Source organism: Nothoprocta perdicaria, unplaced genomic scaffold (genome assembly GCF_003342845.1).
Source record: "Nothoprocta perdicaria isolate Ctin4 unplaced genomic scaffold, notPer1 scaffold_111, whole genome shotgun sequence".
Taxonomy (NCBI): domain Eukaryota; kingdom Metazoa; phylum Chordata; class Aves; order Tinamiformes; family Tinamidae; genus Nothoprocta; species Nothoprocta perdicaria.
Window position 1 is genome coordinate 1,271,112 of NW_020454217.1, and position 21,990 is coordinate 1,293,101.

Genomic DNA, 21,990 nt, shown 5'->3' on the forward strand with positions numbered 1-21,990 from the left:
GGCTATTTGGAACCAATGCAAATGCAAGTATACGCTAATTCTTTCTAACTTTATCAAAGATGAACTATATTCCACCAAAATGTATACTCTGATGTTTACCAGTACCTAGACTCTTAAACTGATTAACAGATGTATGCACATTAATGAAAATACTCAAAGAGAACAATTAGCCTTACAACCCTCTAAATGCTTATAAAGCTAAATAGCTTCCTTTCCCTGTAATAAACAACAAAAGCTGCTTCGACCTTGACTGAGGAGACATGTACCTCTATAAACTGTTCCCATAACTAGACAATTATTGTGTTAGCAGAAATAGTACAAACTCGGGTTATTTTAAATTGCTGCCAGATTGAGGCTAGCATTAGAGCTGCTGTGCACAGTGTGACTTGGCTGTGGCTGTCCCTTGCTTTCCCAGGGAGGTCTCTTTCTTAGCATGCTGTGACAGAAAACTACTAATGGATGATGACGTGTGTATGAAACCTCGTGCTGTCGGCTCTATAATCCAATTGCAATTGTCTCCCAGACTTCTAGGATAGTAAAGATAATGCTAGGAATTTTATTTTCATTGCTATGTATATTTTTAAAGCTGCTAAATAGGTACATGGAAATTGTTCAGGAAAGTAAATGGTGCTAAAGGATTCCTTATAATGTGGGGAAAAAAAAAAAAAACCCAAAAACTCTATCAGTTGAATTGTGTATTAGGCTCCCAAAGCAAACAGTGCATATAAAGCTGTGCAGAATTAGGCACTTAGAATGTTTTGCTCCATATCAGTCTTGCATTTTGCATGTGCCAGGGGAGGGAAAGGCATATACTCATTTATAGAGTCTGCGTATGTTGCAATTAACATTTGTCAAGACAAGTAAGGCCACTCTCTGACCAGTTTCTGTTCACCTGGCCAGTAAATACATACATTTACTGGATATCTGTTACTGGTAGTAACAGATTTTGAACCTATTGGATAACTTTCCAAGTTGAGGTTGTAAGAGTAACTTCTTAACCTTTAGTTTTTTTATTATTTTTCTGGGTTTTAAGAGTACACAGTGGTGCCACTCAAGCATTTTACCTAGTAGCCAAGCAAATAATATACCAAAATCCATTTAAATTCAGCTGTATATAGAATCTTATGTGTCCCATAATCATTTGCAATAGAAATCTAAACTAATGACTCTAGAGAAGGCTAAATCGGAGTGTCCAACTTCTTGCTCACTGCCTTTTCCTCAGCATGTGCACAGTACTGTGAGCTGGGGGTGGCTGGGGATTTAGGAGGGGGATGACAACTGCTGGAAGTGCAGATTGCTGTTTTGCTACAGCAGTGCTGAAGATGAACAGTGGGACGTGCACAAGGAGCTAGGATTTTCTTGGAGGCTGTAGCTATTTTTCCTTAAGGCTGGAAATGACCTCAAGGGGGCACTTTCTGCTTTGGAAGCGATTACTTTGTAGGAATGTCCCTAGCCTGTACTCGGGGCTGCACAGCTTCTGGGGACCCAGTGTAAGTTCTGCCAGATAGCTTATTAATCCGTAACTGCTTTCTTCCTCTTTTTTTTTTAAATTGCTAATTACTTATCTCTTTACTTTGCTGCCTGTAGGATTAGTGCCTGTAAGGCCTTTCCCCAGCCTAGCAAGGGGACACACACGTTAGTCCCACTGCTGCTCTGCGCCTTGCCTGCCAGCGCTGCTCTCCTCAAAGTGGCCGCGGTTGGTGCCGGGTCCGGGTGCCCGTGCGGCGCCACCGGCGCTGCCCGTGTTGCTGGGCTGCCAGGGCACTGAATCGCCCTGCTGGGGGTGCCGAGGGGAGGCGAAGCAGGGGCTGCGAGCCCCGGCAGGAGCCAGCAAGGCTCCCTGCCCCGCCACAGCCAGCCCGGGGGGCTGTGAGTAACTAGGCCCAGCAGTAGCTCCCGAGGAGAGAAGCAAGAGACAGCCACAACTGACCGCAACTTCAAAAGACAAATTCAGCAAACACATATAAAACTTTACAACAGTGTTTCTATGTTAACAGAAATGTCAGGAGCTGTAGTGTGAAAGTTCTTTATACGCTCTGGGTTTGAGAGGTGAGTAAAGAATAACTATAGACATTTTCTGATTTATGAAAATGTTTTTTGAATTTCAGCTTTTGCAATGTGAATTGCATTTTTCAGTACACTGTTTAAGTTTCAGTTTCAGATACTAACTTCTTTTTAGCTGAAAAGAAACAACTTGAAAAGTTAAAATCTTTTTTCCTCTAAATCCAGAGATAGGTGAAAAAAGTAGTAGTTTCTAAAAAGTAGTATATGATAAATATATTATACAATGGCACATACTTTAGAAGAGGATAATAAATATTCATTCTTTCTTTAAACGTAAGTCTGGAAAAACAGGATTTGTAAGAAGAAAATATTGTTCCTTGTCAAAGGATCACTACTGGTAGATGTATTTAGCTATTATTGTACATTATTTTGTTAAAGTTGAAGTAGATAAACCATAAATAATTTGAGCATTTTGTGTATATTCACCAAAGTTAAATCGATATGCTAAGGAAGTTACAATATAGTTAAATCTCTTTACAATCACTTAACACAGTGTTGAACAGGAATCTTTAGGTAAAAGTGCATTATTTTAATATAATACACATAATACTCTGGTTCTAGTTCTCTGCCTCTGGTTCCCCTTGAGACAAACAGTTAAAACGATCTTTTGCTTAAAACAAAAAGTTGGGATGAGGGCATGTTTGTTTATAACATATAGTCCACGAAAGCTGCTTCATCTGCCTACCGAGAATCTGCAGATGTGAAAATAAACGGGAAGAAGGGGATCTCCCGCGTGGTGACAGCCCCGTTCCCATTCCTCCGCCCCACGTGGCCTTCCTAGCGTGAGGGCCCGTCCAGGGCGCCGGCTGCTTCTCCAGTTCGGAGCAGCTCAGCACCACGGCCTGCGGACGCTGGAGAGGCTGCACTGGTGTAGGTTCCAGTTCTCAACAAAATGAACAAATGCAGAAGAGGAGGGAGTTTCTTAGGATCTTTCCATTATTTACTTTGCTTTCCTTGAATTCTTTTTTTTTTCCCCTGATGATTTAGGGTCTTTATAGTAACCTGGAACCTAGAAGGAAGATACCAAATTGTTCAAAATTGAAATATTTGCAAATGATACTGTTTGAATTGGGACAGTATAATAATTGAGCAATAGTATGATAATACAGACCAGATAATGTTTTGATAATTTATGTGGGGAGGAAATGTAAACTTAAATTCATTCTATGTTGAATGGGATTATCATCACTAAACTGGATTTCTTCTTTATTTCTAGTAAGTTACAGCCTCTCGGGTGATATATCAATGCCACAGTAGGCAGCATTGTGCACATCTCTGTGTAGTGTAAATCGATGGGCAAGAAACTGGTTGCACTATCTTTATATAAATGGCACAGTCTAATGTGGCACATTTGTTATTTGAAGTCAAGCAAATCACAAGAAACTACAGAAATACAGAATACAGAAAGGATAGTAAAAGCTTGTTAAAAGCTTTAACTAAAACTAAACTAATAAAGTTTTTAAAAGTTTCTCTCATAGGGAAAAATTAAAAGCATAAACCTATTTCAGCTTGAAAAGAGACCATCAATCCCAATGATCTTCTTATATGCATGTAGTGTAACAATACCAAAAGCTCTACTGGATACTTTGATTTTTGTGGTTAATTAAAAATACAGTTGGTTGTTGCCTACTATAATGCATAATATGAACTAGGCTGCTACGTGCTGCTTCATTTTTTGTTTTTAATGGGGGAAAAGTGGGAGTCAAATACCAGTTTTCACACCATTTCGACTCGCTTTAGGTGTCATAGTAAGGAACTGACCACCACTACATGCAGGTTCTTGTCTGTGCACACCACTAACTAACTAAAGTTTCCATGGATCTTTCTGCCCATCCCTAGTAGCTCCCAGTTGTTTATCTTTGAAAGAAACACACCATACGTTGTGCATTAAGTGACTGTTTGGAGCTGGAATCAGAAGCAGGTGCCTCATACCTGTCCGAGGGCAGTGCAGGCAGCGGGGCTGCTACTCCATCATGTCACTGAACGTCAGGCTGCACGCAGACCTCTCGTCCCTGCTCTGGGGACTGTCTGGCGAGAGCTGCACGGCGGGCGACACGAACCCCCGATACTGTTTGCTTGACTTGGTTAACTTCTTGAGTTCACTGGCAAAAGAAAGGCCTTTTCTCTTGTCATCTCGTGCTGCCTGTAGAAAACAAGAAAAAAACAATTGCAGAACTAGTTTAATATATCATTATAGCTTCAAAATACAACAATTTGGTGTGAAATCATCTAGGATATTTCTAAGCAAGCCTGGCTTCAAATCAGTGCAGCAGTTCTTTCATAGCCAAGCACATTTTTCTCATTGTTCCAATAAACAAATTATTTGAAAATTATGTGTTGTCAAAGACTAAGACTGTGCTTAGCAAATTTTGTATAAACTTCTCTAACATCTGAGCTCACAACTCTGCTAGTTTAAAGCAACAACTGCTCTGGATTGATGGCATCTGCTGGAAAGGACAGTGCAGTTACTCCCCAAACAGAGAAGTATTCCATTTTTGTGAGCCCGACATAAACAGACAGAACATTTTTTTCATTGGGTAGGAAGAAAGGAGACTTTATTCCAGTAGTTTATTAGTTCTTCTCATTTGAATGCTCCTCTCTTAGAAGGCAGGGCACCACAGCCAGAAGTTTTTGAAAATGAGAAAGCTGATAGCAAAAGATAAAGGTGGGCAGGGCAGTCGCAGGCTGTAAGACAATCACATTGCAGGATGTAACTGGTGAAGTTCTTCAATGAAGCAGCAACTGGAGGTGCAGAGAAAAGCGGCCTCTGCTTTCTGTTGTGGTCTCTTCTTCCCCCATTCTTCTAACTTCTCGTCCTGTAAAATGCTGAGGTATCTCCTGTAAGATTTTATTTACCTCCTGATCTTAAGCCTCATTAAATATTGCAAAAAATGTCAAGCAGAGGTACTGAGCAAGTCCATGGTTCTAGTCTTACGAGTACAAGAGGTGGCAACTTGACTCTGAAAGCACAGCACATTGTTTCATACTCAGGCCAATATGCTTGAGCTGTTATATGCAGACTCTCTTAAGTCTGTTCTTTGTGACTTGTTTTCAGACTTTCCTGTTCATTCTACAGTTTAGTGCTTTGTTGTTTGTTTTAAAGCTGATTCCATTACTAGCACATACCAAGTGAAACTTCTGGCCACGGTAAAATCTTATTTGACCATTTAGCACCTCCCTCTATGTTAACAATATGCAAAACTGATCACACAATTGATATATAAAGCTGCAGCAGCTGTTTAATCTCTTACCTGAACTTGTTCTTTGAGTTTAAGGATAAATTTTCCTGCTCCCTTCCACTTGCTCTGGGCCTGAAACACACACTCTTGATCAGAGAGAATCCTCTGGGATGGTTTAGGCGTTGAGGACTTCTTGTTAGCTGGCTCCTTGGTCACCTCTTCCAGCAGGACATAATCACTCGGATTGGGATTGCTCAGAATGCTGTAGGAGTACTTGGCTTTGCAGAGAGTCTGTTTAGAGGGACAAAAAAGACAATGTTGGTCCCAATTTGGTACTGGCTGAGCTCAGCTGGTGCCGGGAGCAGAGCACGTACCTGGTGCGAGCCCCTACCTGCTGAATGACGTCCTGAGCCGTGCTGAAGCGCGGCGCCTTGATGACCGTGCGCGGCTGCTCCGGGGACACGTCGTGCACCTGGACGAAGAAGCTGTCGTCCTCGGCGCTGCCGGGCGCCTCCTCCTTCGTGTCCTGCAAGGAGTTCCGCTCGTTGAAATTCTAGAGAGGCAAAGGAGAGACGGATTTGCTTCGTTCAGAGAGGTAACGAATGGCTGGAGGGCAAGGTGGTTTTCTAATTCCAAAGGAATGAAGTGAGAGGAACATGCATGTAAACAAAAGGTGTTTTGTGTTTGTCAGTTCTATATGTAAAAAGAAATCTATTTATAACTAATGTGTACATACATTACTGTGTTCAGACTCAGCAGGCAATACTTAGGCAGAACTGGTCAAAGAAAGTGCCTCTGCAAATCAGGTCATTAGGTGTCTTTTACTTTTTTTGACCACTTTTTCTCACAAGAGTCATCACTGATAGCTGTTCAAGCTGTGGATGTTTCATCCATAGTAAAAAAAATGAAATAACCGCACCATCTTCCTACCTTAAATTAAAAGAAACATCCCTTTCACTGTTCTAAGTTGCTATGGATAATTGCATTGAGTTTATTAGGGTACTTCATATATAAAGTCCTTTCTAATTTTACTGAAGAACAACAACAATAAAAATCCCACAAACTTGCAGACATCTGAACTGTGGCCTGGTGTTCTGTTACCTGTGACCCCTCCCTGCCCGCCCCAGTATAAATTACTCTATATTATTTCGTATCATGTCAACATCTTGATTGCCATTAAACTGGAACTACCAGTTACAACACGGCACTGAGAGCATCCAGTGATGGCTGATGACGGAGCTGAGTGCCATCAAATCCTGTTCTCGGGGCCGCTTACTGCGGGGCACTGCAGCGAGCTGTCCTCGGGGGTGGCTGCTTTTGCAAGGTGTGCACAGCACAGACATCATGCACTGAACACTGATATAAATATCATGCTTTGTTTCCTGGTCCTGACAGCTATTTTTAGCTATCTATGTAAATAACAATTTATCTAAAGCAGACTTACTTCCTCTCGGGTTTTAAAGATAATCCTTCCAACATATCCTTCTTCTGGGAACCAGCTGTTCAGAAGCTGCACTATTCCTTCTTCAGGACCAATCACCCTCTGGAATGGCGGTTTTCTGCATTCGTTCTTTTCTTTAGATATAAAACTTTTCTCTTCCATCAGAAAATAGTCTGTGGCACATGACTCAGTGCCTTTGGTGCTAGCCAAGAGCTAAGACAGACCACAACACACACACAGAGCTTATAGGGGGCTAAATATAAGCACTGCATAATTAGTAGCTATAAATGAATATGAATAAAAAGCTTTAAAAATCAGTAACAGTTCTGATAGTGCAGGCAAGTTTTCTGATGTGCTATTATTACACCGATATTTTACTCCGGAGTAATGTAGTCTTTAGACCAGCCAAGCAGCTCAACTATTCCAGACAAGGCAGTACTATTTAAGCTTATTTCTGTCCTTTTTGGCTGCCCAGGCAATTTATTCATAATCCTGGGACAGTACAGTCTTTTCCCACTGCTGGAACAACAACCCCTGTTGAGTGAAATGGTTTTTCTACTCATGAACTTAGCCCTCTAACTTTTACCCTGTATTCCTACGATGCTCAAGTTCAAAGAATTGCACAAAAAAAATCTGCCCTCTTCCAGGACAGCCTGCTGACTCCATCAGTCAGAAAGATTTCTCATATGCACATACCCAAATATTAGAATACTACTGGGAGATATGATGTAAGATTAAAAACCCATTATCAGAAGTCAAGATTTGGGAGACCTCTCTGATACTCTGCAGTTACACTGCACAGTGACACACTGCTCAGACAACCCCTTGCTGTGATGAACAAGCTACAATGATTCTGCCTTTGTCACTGCAGGGAGCCCAGTGTCCTCTTGCAGTCGGGCTGCGATGCAGCGGGCACCTTACCTGGTGTAGCAGCTGCGCTGCTGTGGTCCCCCCACTTACACTGAAAACAGTGAAGGGCTCAGGGCCTGGGAACCCGTGAACAGTCACTTTGTGCGCGGCAGCAGCTCTCCGGTCGGCTGGGCTGAACAGCTGTTGAGACAACGGGCATCATGGTACTGGTACCCACAGGCGCAGTAATCAGAGGCTACATTAAAAGAAACTGCACATACGAGCTATAGGAGCTGGACAGAGAACATATAACCAACTAACACAGGGCTCATATATATATGTGTGTGTATATATATATATATATATGCATATGTATATATGTACATACATCTATGCGTATAATGTATAAAATGTGTATGGAAGTATGGACTCCATCTTTTCTCATGGAATTCTACTGTATTCTCACTATTCCAACAAAAACTTGATTTCTTTAATTTGCATCTCTTGTGTGACTCAGATGCAATGTTTATGATCCGTGCATAGAGGAATGCATGGATCCTGCAGCATGAATGCTCTGTTGTGCTAGGAAGGATAACCCAAAGGATTGGGGCCTCAAGATGCTTCTGAAATATGCAGGGCTTTGGACGTAATTTCTTTGAACAATTGATCTTAAAACTCTTCACACTGTTCTACTAATTGAGACAAAAATACGCAGCATTCAGAAATGCAACTGAATTACCACAGATGCAGGCGGAGTGTTTCCAGATGGACTTTCTTCCATTCTCCGACTGTTTATGAACAAACTTGAAATTTCTAAAGCTTCATTGTGCAGGTTATGGAGTTGGACATGTCTATAGCCTAGTCAGAGAGAGGAAAAAAAAAAAAGGGGGAGAAAGAAAAAAAAAAAAAAAACCTTTTAATGAGTACGTGAAACATCCTAGGACACCTGATTCAGAGATGTACAACTGAGGTATCTAAAGCCTTTGCTATGCCTGTAGCAGCAAAGCACTGTGATTACGCTGCGTGTACACTCCCGTGTGCACTACAGCACAAAGCACCAAACGCTGCAGCGGTACCAGTGCCCACTAGCCCAGGAAGGACCCGGCCGGCCAGGCCTCTCCTGGACCATTCGGCCACACAATGGCACTACAAACTTTTTTTACCTCGTTTTAGAGCCTTGAGGGGAATGATTCTTTGAGCTGTTACAGCTGAGCTGTTATTTTCAACAACTGCAAATCGAAGAAAGACCAAATCTTCAAAGTGAACCCGGAAAAGAAACTGCTCGTTCCACATGGGGTTGAGGGTGTTGCGATGAATAGGCTTCGTGCGGAAGTGGCAGCTGTCGAGCGGCATCCCCAGGACATCGATTTCGATGCAAGGGCTTCCTGTGCTGTTGCTGGGACAGACATTCTGGCCCGACACAATCTGAAGCCAAGAAGCACACGGAGAAAATAATTAGTGCAGCAATTTCCTCTTCTGTCCCAGTCCTTAGCTGAATATTATTTATCACACTGCTTGCACTGTTTGTTGGCACACTGATTTAATTACAATACTCCTCTACTTTTGTAATTGCCAGGGCAGTAACTTCAGAAGCAGAACTGCCTAAACCACACGCAGTTGCTATGGTGTCTGTCCTCTGAAAAAAGAAGTTCACCGTATATCATGACTGTGGCCACGCGAGGCATCTGAAAGTTAATCCAGAAAGAATGTACTGGTAATGGAGGCAAAAGGATCAAATTTTCTTCTCAGTTACTCTGACACTGACCTCTGGCACAAAAGAACAAGGGCTGCGATTACCACCACTCAGGAAATGTCAACTCTTAGGGATCTCAATTTTCGGAAGCGTTTCCTGGAAGCATTAGCTTCTTAGAATCCAAATTTTTACCATAACTCCATAAATAATCTATTATATGGCTTTTTTTTTTTAATATATCACATATATTTCAATATTCACTACAGCTTTTTGTTTCATAAACATGATAAATATTTGATGACACCTGTAATGTTTTGCTGTTGAGCCCACTAAAAATGTTTCAGGACTGGGTTCTGTCAATTATTGTGCAGGAAACAATAGAAGTATGAGTACCAAACACCAAATAAACAAAGATTAACATTCTCTCCTTCCCCGTACAATTTCTTGTAGCTACGCTGATCTTCACAAGTGCCAACAACAATTACAGGTACAGTCTTTCCGTATTGAAGCACGGCTAATTCTGGTTTAAGACTGTGGTTACCTGTTTATTCCTATCTATCTGGCTGTTTGAACTACCATTTTAATGTACTTACTGTTAGGGAGTATATAGCTGGTTCCTTGTTATCCAGGTCTCTTTCTAAAGGACAAAATTTCTGGTGCATTGAACAACTTTTATCCCACAGAACAGGAGGTTTCAAAACGTATCCGCAGCCACCATTGGCTTCAAACATGGCAGCGTTCAGCTGCAGGGGAAGATCTGTGAAAGCAAAACAGCCCAGACTGACCAACAGCAGCAACACAATGGGAAAAACTCCTACCAGGAAGGCAAACCCGTGCTTTTAGCAGCCTCTTTGAGTTTCAATTGTGTACTACACATTTATATTTGGTTGGTAGAGCTAGCTGTTTTTAGAACTAGATTTACACATTTCATCTATCCAAAACCATAAAACTGTAAGAACAGTTCATTCTTTTCTATCCTTGTCTCTGATATTTTTATCCAACTGTAGGACTGCCTACACCCTGACAAGTATCTAGATAATTGTCCCAAACTGCAGAATGAAAAAGCACCAGCTGTAACAGCTTTACAGACCTAACACATCCTTTCATTTCCAAAAGGGGGAGAGAATGGGATAGAACATGGCACAGAAATTCCCTGACACTAAAGCAGCATCCAAGAAGGCAACTCTAAATAAAAATGGTTCAGTATTCTTTTATTAATTCTTAATTCTCGATCCTTATTAATTAATCTTTAATTCTCAAAATTAGCAGAAATAGATAATGGCCACTGAAATTGTGGGGGGAAAAAAACCCTTTCCACAGTAATAAAAAAAAAGGGAGGTGCTGCTATCCTGGTAGGTTTCTGCTATCAGATTTGCTGCCATAAACTCCTGAATTCTGGGATCCCAATTCTTAAGGATTATAGATTGTAATTGTGTGAACAGGCTCATGCTGCAGCACCTAGGCAGGTAAGTTCCCTTAGAATAGACAGCAGGTAATGGAAACGGTCAGATACCAATTCAGAATTTAAGAAGGACGTGTATCGCATACAGATGTGCCAGAACGTGCAGCGCTCAACCCCATACCGTCTGTCTGGTAGTTCAGGGCCACGAGCTGAACCCCGTGGAGCCAGAAGATGAGGGGCTGGGGATTGGACGAGTCGATGCGCGTGGCCGCGGGGTACGTGCGCAGCAGCTGGCACGTCGTGTGCTGGATGAGCTTCTGCGAGTAGCGCCTGCACAGGCGCTTGGCCGCGTTCTCGTTCAGCGAGGAGATGTGGTAGCACTTGGGCGTCCTAATGATGGCGCTCAGGGAGGCTGGCGAGTTAAAAGAACAAGGATCTTCCCAGGTCTGCCGCATCACATCAAACGGGCCTGGAAAAATAAACAGTATCTGCAAGTTACAGCTGCAAGTCTGAAGACTCCAAGAATTCCAAGTTCTCCAGTGAAGTACATGTTTACACTTTGGCAAACTGGGGATCCTGGAAAGTGAAATTGCTCAAAATGTGTCCCGTTTCTTCTTATACAGTAGGAACAGTTAGTGAAATAAAACTATGCTTAAATATTTAAATTTTACTGTAAGCAGATGTGTTAAAAACATTTTCATACAGAAGCATTTACTGGCTTCCCTTAACAACACTACTGTAATAGAGATTAGCTAGAAGACTGATCAGCAATACTACCAAAATATTTCCAGTGCAGAAACTGTTTTTTTTTTTTTTTAAAAAAAAAAGTATTAATTCATGTCTTTAAAGATATAACCTCTAATATGCATCATTTAAAATGTATTTTATTTTTTAATCATTTATGATTCAGGATCTTTATCATCCTGATCAATTAATTCTATTCTAACATTCCAGTACAGTTAATTCTTTAGTGTTACTGTAATAGCTGCCCTGCTAATGAAAAAACAATCCAAAGTTCAACAGCTTGTACATTATAAAGTATTTGATCTTTAACAACGTGGCCTGGTGCATGGCCTGGTTGGGTTACAGAGTCACTCCACGTGACTGGGGAAAGAAGATGCAAACTTTACCTTTTCCAGATGCTTTGGCAAGAGTTGCTGGCTCCCCAGGGCTTAGTCGGCCAGGATTGTTGCCAAAAATGGACTTCCTGCTTTTCCTTTCCTTTCCTCTGCTGGAGCCAGATGGGTTTAGAGTTGACAAGCCTGTTCCCATAAATGTCAGATAAATGAGCCAAAAAACATGACCAAGAGGGCATGACATTTTCCATAATTTTTTACATTATTTTCTCAGACATGAATTTTCCCGCTATATAGTATGCAGGCTAAATTCTGTACTTCATAATACAAGTCCAACAACCTTACACACATACATACTCTTATATATAAATACACGCGTTCATGCATATATACAGATATACAAACATATACAATGTCATATATGCAATAATGTGTTTATATAGCATGTAAAATGTAACATATAATGTACTAAAAACATACATGAAAGCAAGACAGAGAAATCTGCGTGATGTAACTCTTCTCTATTTTAATTTTTGGCTTGAGGAAGGCTGCAGCTCTATCTCAAACCACTAGAAGGTCCTAACAAACACTAGAAAACTTTGCAGAAACAGTACCAATACATTCACCTTTAAAATTGTTTTAAAAATCCATTCTACGCAGACAATAAAACTGTGCACTATTCAATATCACTGGATTTGACTGATCAAATACGGTAACCACATAATTAACTAAATGCAAAATACAATTTGAATATATAAGAAAGGAAATCTCCCCAGGTTAAACATACCTGTTTAACCTCTAACTTAACCTAGTCTTTTCTGAGCTACCTCCTTCTGTTTAGAACTTTTATTTCAGTGAGGGGAAATAGTGTGCAAAATCCATTAGACACTTAGTGGCCAATATGTACACAAAAGTGGGGTTGGAAAGCTCTATTATAGCTATTATTCAAACATACACATTTCAGTAGAATAATCATTACTATCATGATCTAAATCCCAGTGAAGTAAACAGATTTCATTCTTTTAAAGGTCATCCTCCTTCCCGTTACTTCAACAGACCATGTAGCTGATGAAAATAAAAGCCAAGTCAGAACCCAGCAGCCACCCTGGTCCACAGCGGAGCGCGGTGAGGAACGCCGCAGAGCCCCGGGACAGAGCAGGCGCTCCCGGGTCTGCCCCGGCACCGGGCAGCGGCTTCACCCGGTGCCATCCCCCTGCTCCCACCGGCCTCACCCGCCCCCAGACAGCTCTGGAGCTAATACCCTATTTTAAGTACAACTGTAAATCATAAGAGGAGATGATAAATTCTGTTCTACTGAAATCAGTCCACAGATGTAAATCTTCAGGTCTCAGTCTTTATAGCGTGTCTACATGCACTTGGTGAAGTTATGATTATAGTTTCAGTAGGACTCCCTGGGTTAGTAAAAATTCCTGTATACATACATGTTTTCAGGATTGGAGACCTAGTATCTCTCGGGACCAAAGCAGACTCATAAAGAGCAAAAGATGATAGAGGTTGAGATCAAGGAATATGAAGTGACTAGAAAATGAGCAGTTCTGGACTATGTGCTTCCAGAGCTATTTAATATCAGTTTTCAATGGATCAAATGCATTTGGCAAGCAAGACCCACATTTCAAAATCCTGTTGTGGAGACAGTCGCTGAGGCAACAAACTAAGCTCATAAGTCGCTGGGCAGTGCAGTGCAAAACATGAAGGTAACTGAGCTGCAGGCCCCGGCTGCAGGCAAGCAGGGCCTTTTCCCTCGGCTTCCCAAAGGCCTTGCATGCTTGGCAAGGGACAGGCCTCTCCTCAGAGGGAAGCTCCATTTTCCACTCCGGTTCAAACTTGACTCCAAACTACAGTATCACCTAATCACAGAATCATAAACTCAGAAAATAATGGAAGCTGGAAGAGACACAGAAGTCACCTGGTTCTTGGTCAAAGCAGGAGCAACTTAGACCCTGTCTCACTGCCGCAAAGACAGAACAAGTCTTGTTTCCTCTCTTCCTACAACCCCTGTATATAGGGGGGTTATATATACTTTATCCTTCGGATTACAGATTTTACTACTCTTTCTGACTAGATACAACCCAGCAGTTTAAAATTAAAGGCAGTTTTCCTGCTTTCAGACTTTTAATCCAGGGGATGACAAAACTCCCTGCCCTTCCTAGTCTAACCATGAGAAGGGGTCAGGTTAAGACTTCTCACTGTGTGTGCCTAGGAAACAGCCAACAGCCAGAGGGGTTGCAGACCTCAACAACTATCTGCTGGCACACCTGCAGGGTGCCATTTCTATGTCCACTTTGATTTCTAGAAGATTGGTACAAGTGAGTCACAGCAGTATCATGCTCAGGGGTGCTCCATTGCTCAGATCTTTGGGCACCCGAAAGAACAGGTCGTCTTTACCTCAGACAATGGCACAACGATGTCCAACAGACTGAAACTGAAGTCAGGTAAGGAGAGTAAGGATTGAGAACCTTAGCTGCTCAATGGATCTATGTAGCCATGGGTCCTCTGGCCTCATTCTCATTATTAATTGACAATAGTGGGGCACAGCAGTGGAAGACAGGCCTGCTCTGAGCTTGTGCCCTCCGGATGAGCAGAGATCACATCAGTAGCACAGGGAGCCTGCGTATCTACAACCACTGCAGAAAAGACAGTATTTGTCTCAAAAGAGGACAGTTATGCAAATCTGTTGGAAAGCTAATTTCTATAGCTTCATGTGTTCAGTTCTGAAAGGAATTCATCTTCTTAGTGGTTCCATTCATGTTCTAATTAAAGCGAGAGGAAGAAATCTGATATGGGAAGAAAGTATTTTTTTTCTAATTGAACTTAAAACTTACATTAAAAACTTGAAATAATTTGAAGTTATTTTAGAACACCAGAACTTCTTTGTGTGTTAAAATGTTTGGAACAACTTGAGATATCTCTGTTTAATCTTTAATAACATTCTTTAAAAGAAAATATTTTATTTGAAAGATATCACATTGCAATTTTATTAAAAAGAGAGTATCAAATTTGAATTTTTTAGAAGTTATTATTGTTACATGTAACACCTACAATTCTTAAATTAGGAAAGATTAGGAAAGTATGTCTTTCCATTTTTCAGCATGTTTATCTTGCATATTTGACTCTATTTTATGTTTGGTTAGCTTCTCTGATCTGACTATAGTTCTGTTTGCGTAAGATCATGAATTGCCAGAACTGCTGCTATTTCCACCAAGAACCATTCCATTAAAAAGCTGATTTTTCATTTAAAACATTAAACACACCAATAAAAAATGTATTCTCAATTTAAAAGAATTCATGTACACTATTTGAGCCAAAAGCTACTCATCCTCATGTTTCAGTACTGAACAAGTAACTATCAGTGATCTCCTCTTCCGTTCCTGCCTCTCCTTCTCTTCTGCCAACGTGATTCTTCCCACCGCACAAACGAAACGCCCTCCTACTTCCTGAACCCCGTGCACAAGTGCTGTGTGCCTGTGCAGCCCCAGCGTGGCTCCCTCCTATCCATTTAGGAAAGGATGGAATATGGGGAGCACAGGCAAAGTGAAATACGCCAAACCGTGCTCGCTTAAATCCGACAAACTCTTTCTGCAAGGTTTTATTCCATTCTCCATTCATTATCTCCCTGCATGGAAATTCACAGCTTTTAAAACACAGCTTTTTCTCATCTGTCACCCACACAGCCCTAAGACAGCTATTCTCGAAGTTATAAAAACTGGGAAATTTCAATTTTGCAAGCCTTTATCTAAGACAAAATATATTTCCACATAATGGATTTATGCACATTCTTTCTCAGCCAGGAGCTATTATATAGACTGATGTACTATCAGATCCTTAAAAAGTTAACTACTTACATTTGAAAAAGCTTGAAAAGTACTAAAGAATTCAAGACACAAACATAATAGCCTAAAGAATTAGAACGTTCAAAACTTGTTAGAACAGGGAAGTGTACCTACCTGGGAACTTGACAGCTTGACAGTAAATGACCAGGTCTGATAGCTCTGGCGCTATCTGTCTGCTTTCCTTCTTATTCTGCGGAAGATAGAATTCTTCACCCAGTTCCATATCATAAACCTAAATGATAATTCAAAAAAAAAAATTATCGCATACAAAGGTATGCGTATGGTACTAATGCCCTTAAGATCCTTTATCTCATTGTTTACTGTCTTTACCTAACAGATCTCTTTTGTGCAGGTTTATACATTAACCTGTCACTGATACGGGGATAATATTCTAAGATCTCCATCATAATCCATTTTACAAAAATTTAGACAAAAAGGATGTGTGTTCAGGAGAAACTACAGTTTACTAAGCAATAATGCAGGGGGTTGATTGTCTGACAGCTAGCGATACCATGGTTCCATATTTTAAGTTATACAGACACACAGAAATACTGAGGAGTCTCATGAAATCTTCAGTTACTGGATAAATGAAGTTCATTGATGTCAACAGGAATTAAATATATAAATAATTTTCAGGATTTAGCTACAAAAAAGTTTTCCAGTGAGGATGACTATAATATAAATTTTCATCCACATCACCTGGACCTAAAATAACCTCTGAGGACCTTCCTTGAACAGTATGTTGAATGGTTTTTCTACATAATCCATTTTCTTTGGTGTGTTTTCATGCTTTCGAATATTTGCCTTCCTTAAAGTGCATTTGGCATCTGATGTCTTGGTTACCTAAGCAACCTAAGTGCTTTTGAAGCTTGTTGCATACAAAAGTGTGGCAGAGAAGGAAGAAGGAAAAAAGCAGTACTACCTTTCCTTTATTACTGTAAGTAGCACAATCAGCTTTCTTTATTCTTTTGGCAGTCTCTTCGTTATATTCAAACTGCAGCTTATCACTCGATAATTTACTCTCAGGTCGGTCTTCAAGAATGTTATCTAAAAATCAATGGGTCTTGAATAAGCATAAAGCCAAAGATTTTCAACTGTAAATCTGATTTCAGTTAACAATATTTGGATATAATGCTGTGACTATTATCTGAATAACCAGATGGCAAAATAATGCATTTACTGGTCAAAGCATTCTGCTTCCATAGCAACTTGCTACTTAAAAAGTTAAGGCCAGGCTTTGGTTAATGTGTTGCACTTTTTTGAAAGTCCATCCTTTTGTGCTCACAAGATGCTTAAAACAAAATCATTTAATAAATTAAAAATTTCTTCAAGCTTGCCATCTGAAAATAACTAAGCGACATCCATGAACAACAAATAATTGCACATTTTGAAATATCAAATGGCTTTTTGGGTTGTTCTCATTCCCTTCTCATGTTCACTTACGTTCCTTATGTGTACCTGAACACATGAACATTTTTTATTTTTTAGAGAAATTCTACTTCAAAGATCTACTTCAGTATACTTATTGGAGTATATTACTGATTGGTCTTTGGGACCAAAATTTTAAAACTATCTTGTCACAAAAGGAATGGTTTTTATTCATTCCTGATGCTTTGACCATATTCTTTTTATGCATAACCAGTGTTGCACATGCAATCTTCCAACGGCTCCAGACCAGTTAATGATGCCAAATAAAATACCCAATACCTGAACATATTTTTAGTATGAAGTAGAAAACACAAATTCACACTGGCACTTTTAACGGGCTGGAAATGCAGTGATGATTTCATGCAGTTAAAATGCTCAACCAAACGGCCTTTACCTTCCTGGCTGTTAGCAGCAGGAGAAGCATTAAGGACATCAGCTACAGGGAAACGGAGTCAAAGAGGGAATAAGAGTAAAGGAAATTAAGATTTACAGACAGAGAAATGAAAATAAAGTGTCAGCTTTAAAACTATTAGCCTAATGCAAACTTAATGTATCAGTAAGGAAAATAAATCTGAAAATCTTTAGAAAGTTCACATACTATTATTTAGATTAGTTAATTAAGACTATTAATTAGATTATTTAGATTTGACAAAATATTAAAGTAATTAAAAATTCCAAAGAAATTCTCATTGTAATAAAGCAGCAAATCATGCCACAGGTTCCTTCATATATTGCAAGTTGTGAATATTCACTGCTGGCTTTGGATTTTTGAGACTTTCTCTTCATTACAACATTGCTCAAATATTATTTTCTGTGTTAGCTCAAAATATTGCTCTTGCAAACTCTAGCAAAATGCCACTGAAAAAGGCCCCACAACCGCACCCGTAAATTTTCTTAGTAGCTTAAATAATACTGTGCTGTAAGCAATTTCATGTGCTGAAGTGCACAGCTGTGCATTTTGTGATGTCTTTTTAAATGCTAGCACAGTAACAAATAATGTAAATAAGGGGAGACTGAAAAGAAGTCCTGCGCTGCAGGGCATAGTCAAGCCTTGCATCTTTGCTAAATGCAGTGATTAACACTTGCACAGGTATCCATCAGACTTGAAGGTTCAACAAGTGAACAATTTCATTCCTGGAGAACATGCTCAACTTGCCAGACTAACAATCTAAATCAAGTGTTCTGCTTTTGACAGTGAAAGAGCAGACACTATTTAGGGAGCACACCCAAGCCCCTAGGTTTGGTCCATGCCCTCACAGCACCCCAACATTCACTATCACTGTATATTAGCGATGTTGAAGGGTACTTTGCTGCCTGTAATGTCAGTTTATAAACCTCAAGTAGTGCCTCAATTTGTCTCGTCCTTTCTGGAATCTTCTGACACTGTCTGCCTCCATCATTTCCAGTAGCAGCAAATCCCTTAAGTTTATTACCAGCTGCATATTACCTTTTTGTTGGCAATACTGCTCCTAAGGATACCCAGTATTTTACTGGGTTTTTTTTTGGCTGCCACTGCACCGCAAACTGATGATTTCTGACAACTTTCAATCACTCTACAACCTTTTCTGAGTTATTACTGCCAGTTTTTACTTTGGAATCATATAAGTGTGGTTTAAATTTAATGCCCTAGATGTGTTACCTTTCATGTATTTATATACTGATGTGCACTTTCAACCCCTATCTACCTGCATGAACCAAGGGCAGAGCAGCTTCTCCAACTCTACCCAGGAAGAGAAGAGCTTATGCTGAAAGTGTAGCTAAGATAGGGTCTTCAGGGGTCTCTGGGATTAAAGAGCAGCCAAGGAGGCTTTGGAAAATCTGCATGTTCGACTGATTTAATGGTAGCCAGGGAGATGGCAAGTACTAAGCTTGTGGTCAGTCTTGAACTTTCAAGTGTCTGGACTCCTTCAGAAATGGAATACAGATGAACATACCCAGAGTACACTACATGAATGAGCATGATCACTGTTGCGTAATTTAGGAAAAAAAAATATATTTGTAAACACTGTAATTTACCATATACTGTGCAGTTTGAACATTTAATACTGGGATAAACTAACAAAGTCCTCTATTGGTTCAAATTATTTTCACAGTATGAAAGTATTTCTGATCAAGCACTAGAATCAGATTTAAATGCCTTATTATGACAGTTGTCTAGCAACAGCACTGCAATAAATAAATGCATATTGTTACCATCAGAGAGGGATTCATAGTCGTAGTCATATTCATCCTCCTCGTCTTCTTCCTCTTCATTGGTGGATGTGGGGGTGCTAGCACTACCACCATTGCTAGCCTGTGCTTGCATATGTGCCAGCTGATGAGCCTAGAGCAAAAGACCAAATCACTTACTATATCACTGATAAGTACTTTTAAAAAGCACAAGTCTTCTTTGTTACTTGCATCTTTATTAACATGAAAGTTCTGAAAAGCTATACTAAGAGATAAATGAAATTACCAAGCTTAAATATAACTGTACTGATAGAATCCTACACAGTAATATAAGAATCTTGATGGATGATGGAAAAATGTCCCCACTGGACATTATTTAGAGTAAAGGTGTCTTTTTCCAGCCTGGAGTATTTTATTTTATGTGGTTTAAACCTTGTTAAAAGATGAAGAATGACCACATATTATTATTACCATTGTGATTCACTTATTCTGATACAAGCATACGGTATAAATGGCAATGATTTTCTACTAGGAAAAGCCCTAAAAACAGCTTGAGAGTGAAGACCCATTTACTTTGAACACATCTGGTATGTGGTGCCAATAAGAATGTTATGAAATATTACAGAAGTAAATACACTAAAATTCTGTGAGAAGGTATCTGTATCTTTCTGTGTGGCTTCTATACTTATTTGCAAAAGTTGCAAACCACAGGGAGTTTGCAACCACTGAAACCAAAGCATGAATATTCACTAGATTATTCAGCTGTACATACAGAAACAGCAATAAAAAAGTCAATGATTTCTAACGAAAGTTCTAATGATTGTTCTTTCTGTTAAGGAAGGACTCTACCTTTTGTTTCAGTATATCCACTGGTGTTTGATGGGCTTTGAGCTTCTTGTTTTTGAGCAGGATTTTTCTTCTCAATTGGCCAGGTGAAGGAAGCATTGGATCATCAGAGAAGTCACTCTCAAATAAAAACTTTGTTACCAGCTTATCTCCAAATACACTCTGAAATATTGAGAGCATGTGATTTATTATGAAAAATCCCCAGACAAGTCCTTAGGACCATTTGGTATCCTGCGTGGCCTACCTTGAAGATGTCAGCCATCTTGCGTTGCTGAGGCAGAGAGCAGTGGTTTTCTATGGAGATGATAACTGGCATGTCAGAGGTGATAAAGGCATTGCGATCAATAGCTTCGACTACCTCCTATGAGGAAGAAAGATTATTGCAAGAGTACACGATTATTTAGTAGCATTTATTTAACTTATTGAAGAGTGAGAAAATGCATTTGCTTTCTCCGCTGAGAAGAAAGAATCCACAATTTGCTTCCAAAAGTGGAACACCTATGAATTAGCCTAGCATCTTTTTACAGTAGAACTGAAAACAGGTATTTACTTAGGTGGAAACTAAAACTACAGAAAATTATAGTACATATGCTAAAAAATCTAATCTGAAAAGCATAGTATTTATAATTGAGGTGTTTTTTTCCATTTTCTCATGAGGAGAACATGAAGTACTGCCTAGTGTCTATTTAATGTCATTGACCTACGTTGTTAGGATTCATAATTTTCTAGGAGAATTTTTTCTTCATTAGAGAAAAAATGTTGGGTTTTTTTTCAGTTTTAATTTCCATATGCAATTACCACTATACCTTAAAAGAGATCTTCGTAGTAAGCGTGTGCCCATGATAAATGATAGGCATCCCATCATCGCCATCCCAGCAGTCTAATTCTACACTTCTACAGCCTTGTAAGAGAACCTACAACACAAGTGCAGAGGGTGAGCACATGCAAGCCACAGTTTCACATCAAAGCAGAAGACAGATATTCCACAGCTAAATTGCACAGCCTAGTGCTTCAGAAAAATTAATGGAAGGAGCAATCTCTACAGAGTAAACACAACTCATGGAAGGTACAGTCTCCAACTAACTGCATTACAGAGAAAGAGTGAAACCATGGGGAAATTAAGAAGGTGGCATATACGTCCTTATAGAAAGTAAAATGAAGCTTAGAAACTCATGATAGTTCTTCAGGACCCATGGAATCTATTCACAGAGTGGTTCTTATTGCTTAGGTTGACGTGCTCAGGGACAGAAATATAAAAATACAAAAATATAGAACTATAAGTTCTATACTTCTATCTACAACAAGAGCAGCTGGAAAGCTACATGACAGTATTTTCCTGGCTGTTACCATGATGGATTCTGCACATGGCAGCTGCAGTTTGTTTGCCAATACTATTTTGGGTGGGTTTCTCTTTCAAGCAAACACCCCACATAATGATAGCTGCAACAGCTAAGTATCAGGCCATCTTAATGACATTAAACAGGATTTACATCCATTCTTTATCACTAGAGGCAGTACTTGCTAGAAAACCATGGAAGAGGGCATGAAAGCAGGAAGATCTGCAAAAGTCAGCCACCCTGAGCGGAAGCAGAGGGCCCTCCTTCCTCTGGGAAGGATACTTGAGGGCCAGGAAGAGGCTTTCTGACACCATGCTCTCCTGCTCTTCTCCTTTGCAACTACATTATTCAGCCTTTCCTAACAAGTCTCATCCCTCTGTCTTAAAACTCAAAGAGAAGTAGCATCTGGGATTCCACATGAACCCTTCCCAATTTAATGCATGTGGTGAATCATTAACATTGTGAATAATGAAAGCACCACTCACAGGAAGTTTGATGTTTTCTCTAGGTAAACACACAGACAGACAAATATACATACACCAACAAACTCAGAACCACAAGCCCTAGGGAGAAACTGTTCTTTTCCTATTCACCACCAACTGGGCATAAAGTCTAAAAAAACTGCAGATTATTCCTAGAAGTAATGTTTTTAGAA

General features: G+C 40.0%; 1 protein-coding gene across 1 annotated transcript in view; it reads right to left on the reverse strand.

The window, feature by feature from the left end:
- Positions 1–1,943: 1,943 nt before the first annotated feature.
- PLCE1 (phospholipase C epsilon 1) overlaps positions 1,944–21,990 on the reverse strand; it is a 102,482-nt gene continuing 82,435 nt past the window's right edge. Inside the window, exons 16-32 of the mRNA XM_026051015.1 lie at positions 20,805–20,912; positions 20,243–20,359; positions 20,002–20,160; positions 19,177–19,306; positions 16,478–16,602; positions 15,670–15,787; positions 11,759–11,890; positions 10,810–11,097; positions 9,820–9,983; positions 8,697–8,958; positions 8,273–8,391; positions 7,606–7,734; positions 6,688–6,897; positions 5,635–5,796; positions 5,316–5,534; positions 3,997–4,207; positions 1,944–3,073 (exon numbers count right to left, since the gene is read on the reverse strand). Coding sequence (XP_025906800.1) covers positions 4,028–4,207; positions 5,316–5,534; positions 5,635–5,796; positions 6,688–6,897; positions 7,606–7,734; positions 8,273–8,391; positions 8,697–8,958; positions 9,820–9,983; positions 10,810–11,097; positions 11,759–11,890; positions 15,670–15,787; positions 16,478–16,602; positions 19,177–19,306; positions 20,002–20,160; positions 20,243–20,359; positions 20,805–20,912 — 2,622 coding nt within the window. The 3' untranslated portion in view covers positions 1,944–3,073; positions 3,997–4,027. The remainder of the gene's footprint in view (positions 3,074–3,996; positions 4,208–5,315; positions 5,535–5,634; positions 5,797–6,687; positions 6,898–7,605; positions 7,735–8,272; positions 8,392–8,696; positions 8,959–9,819; positions 9,984–10,809; positions 11,098–11,758; positions 11,891–15,669; positions 15,788–16,477; positions 16,603–19,176; positions 19,307–20,001; positions 20,161–20,242; positions 20,360–20,804; positions 20,913–21,990) is intronic.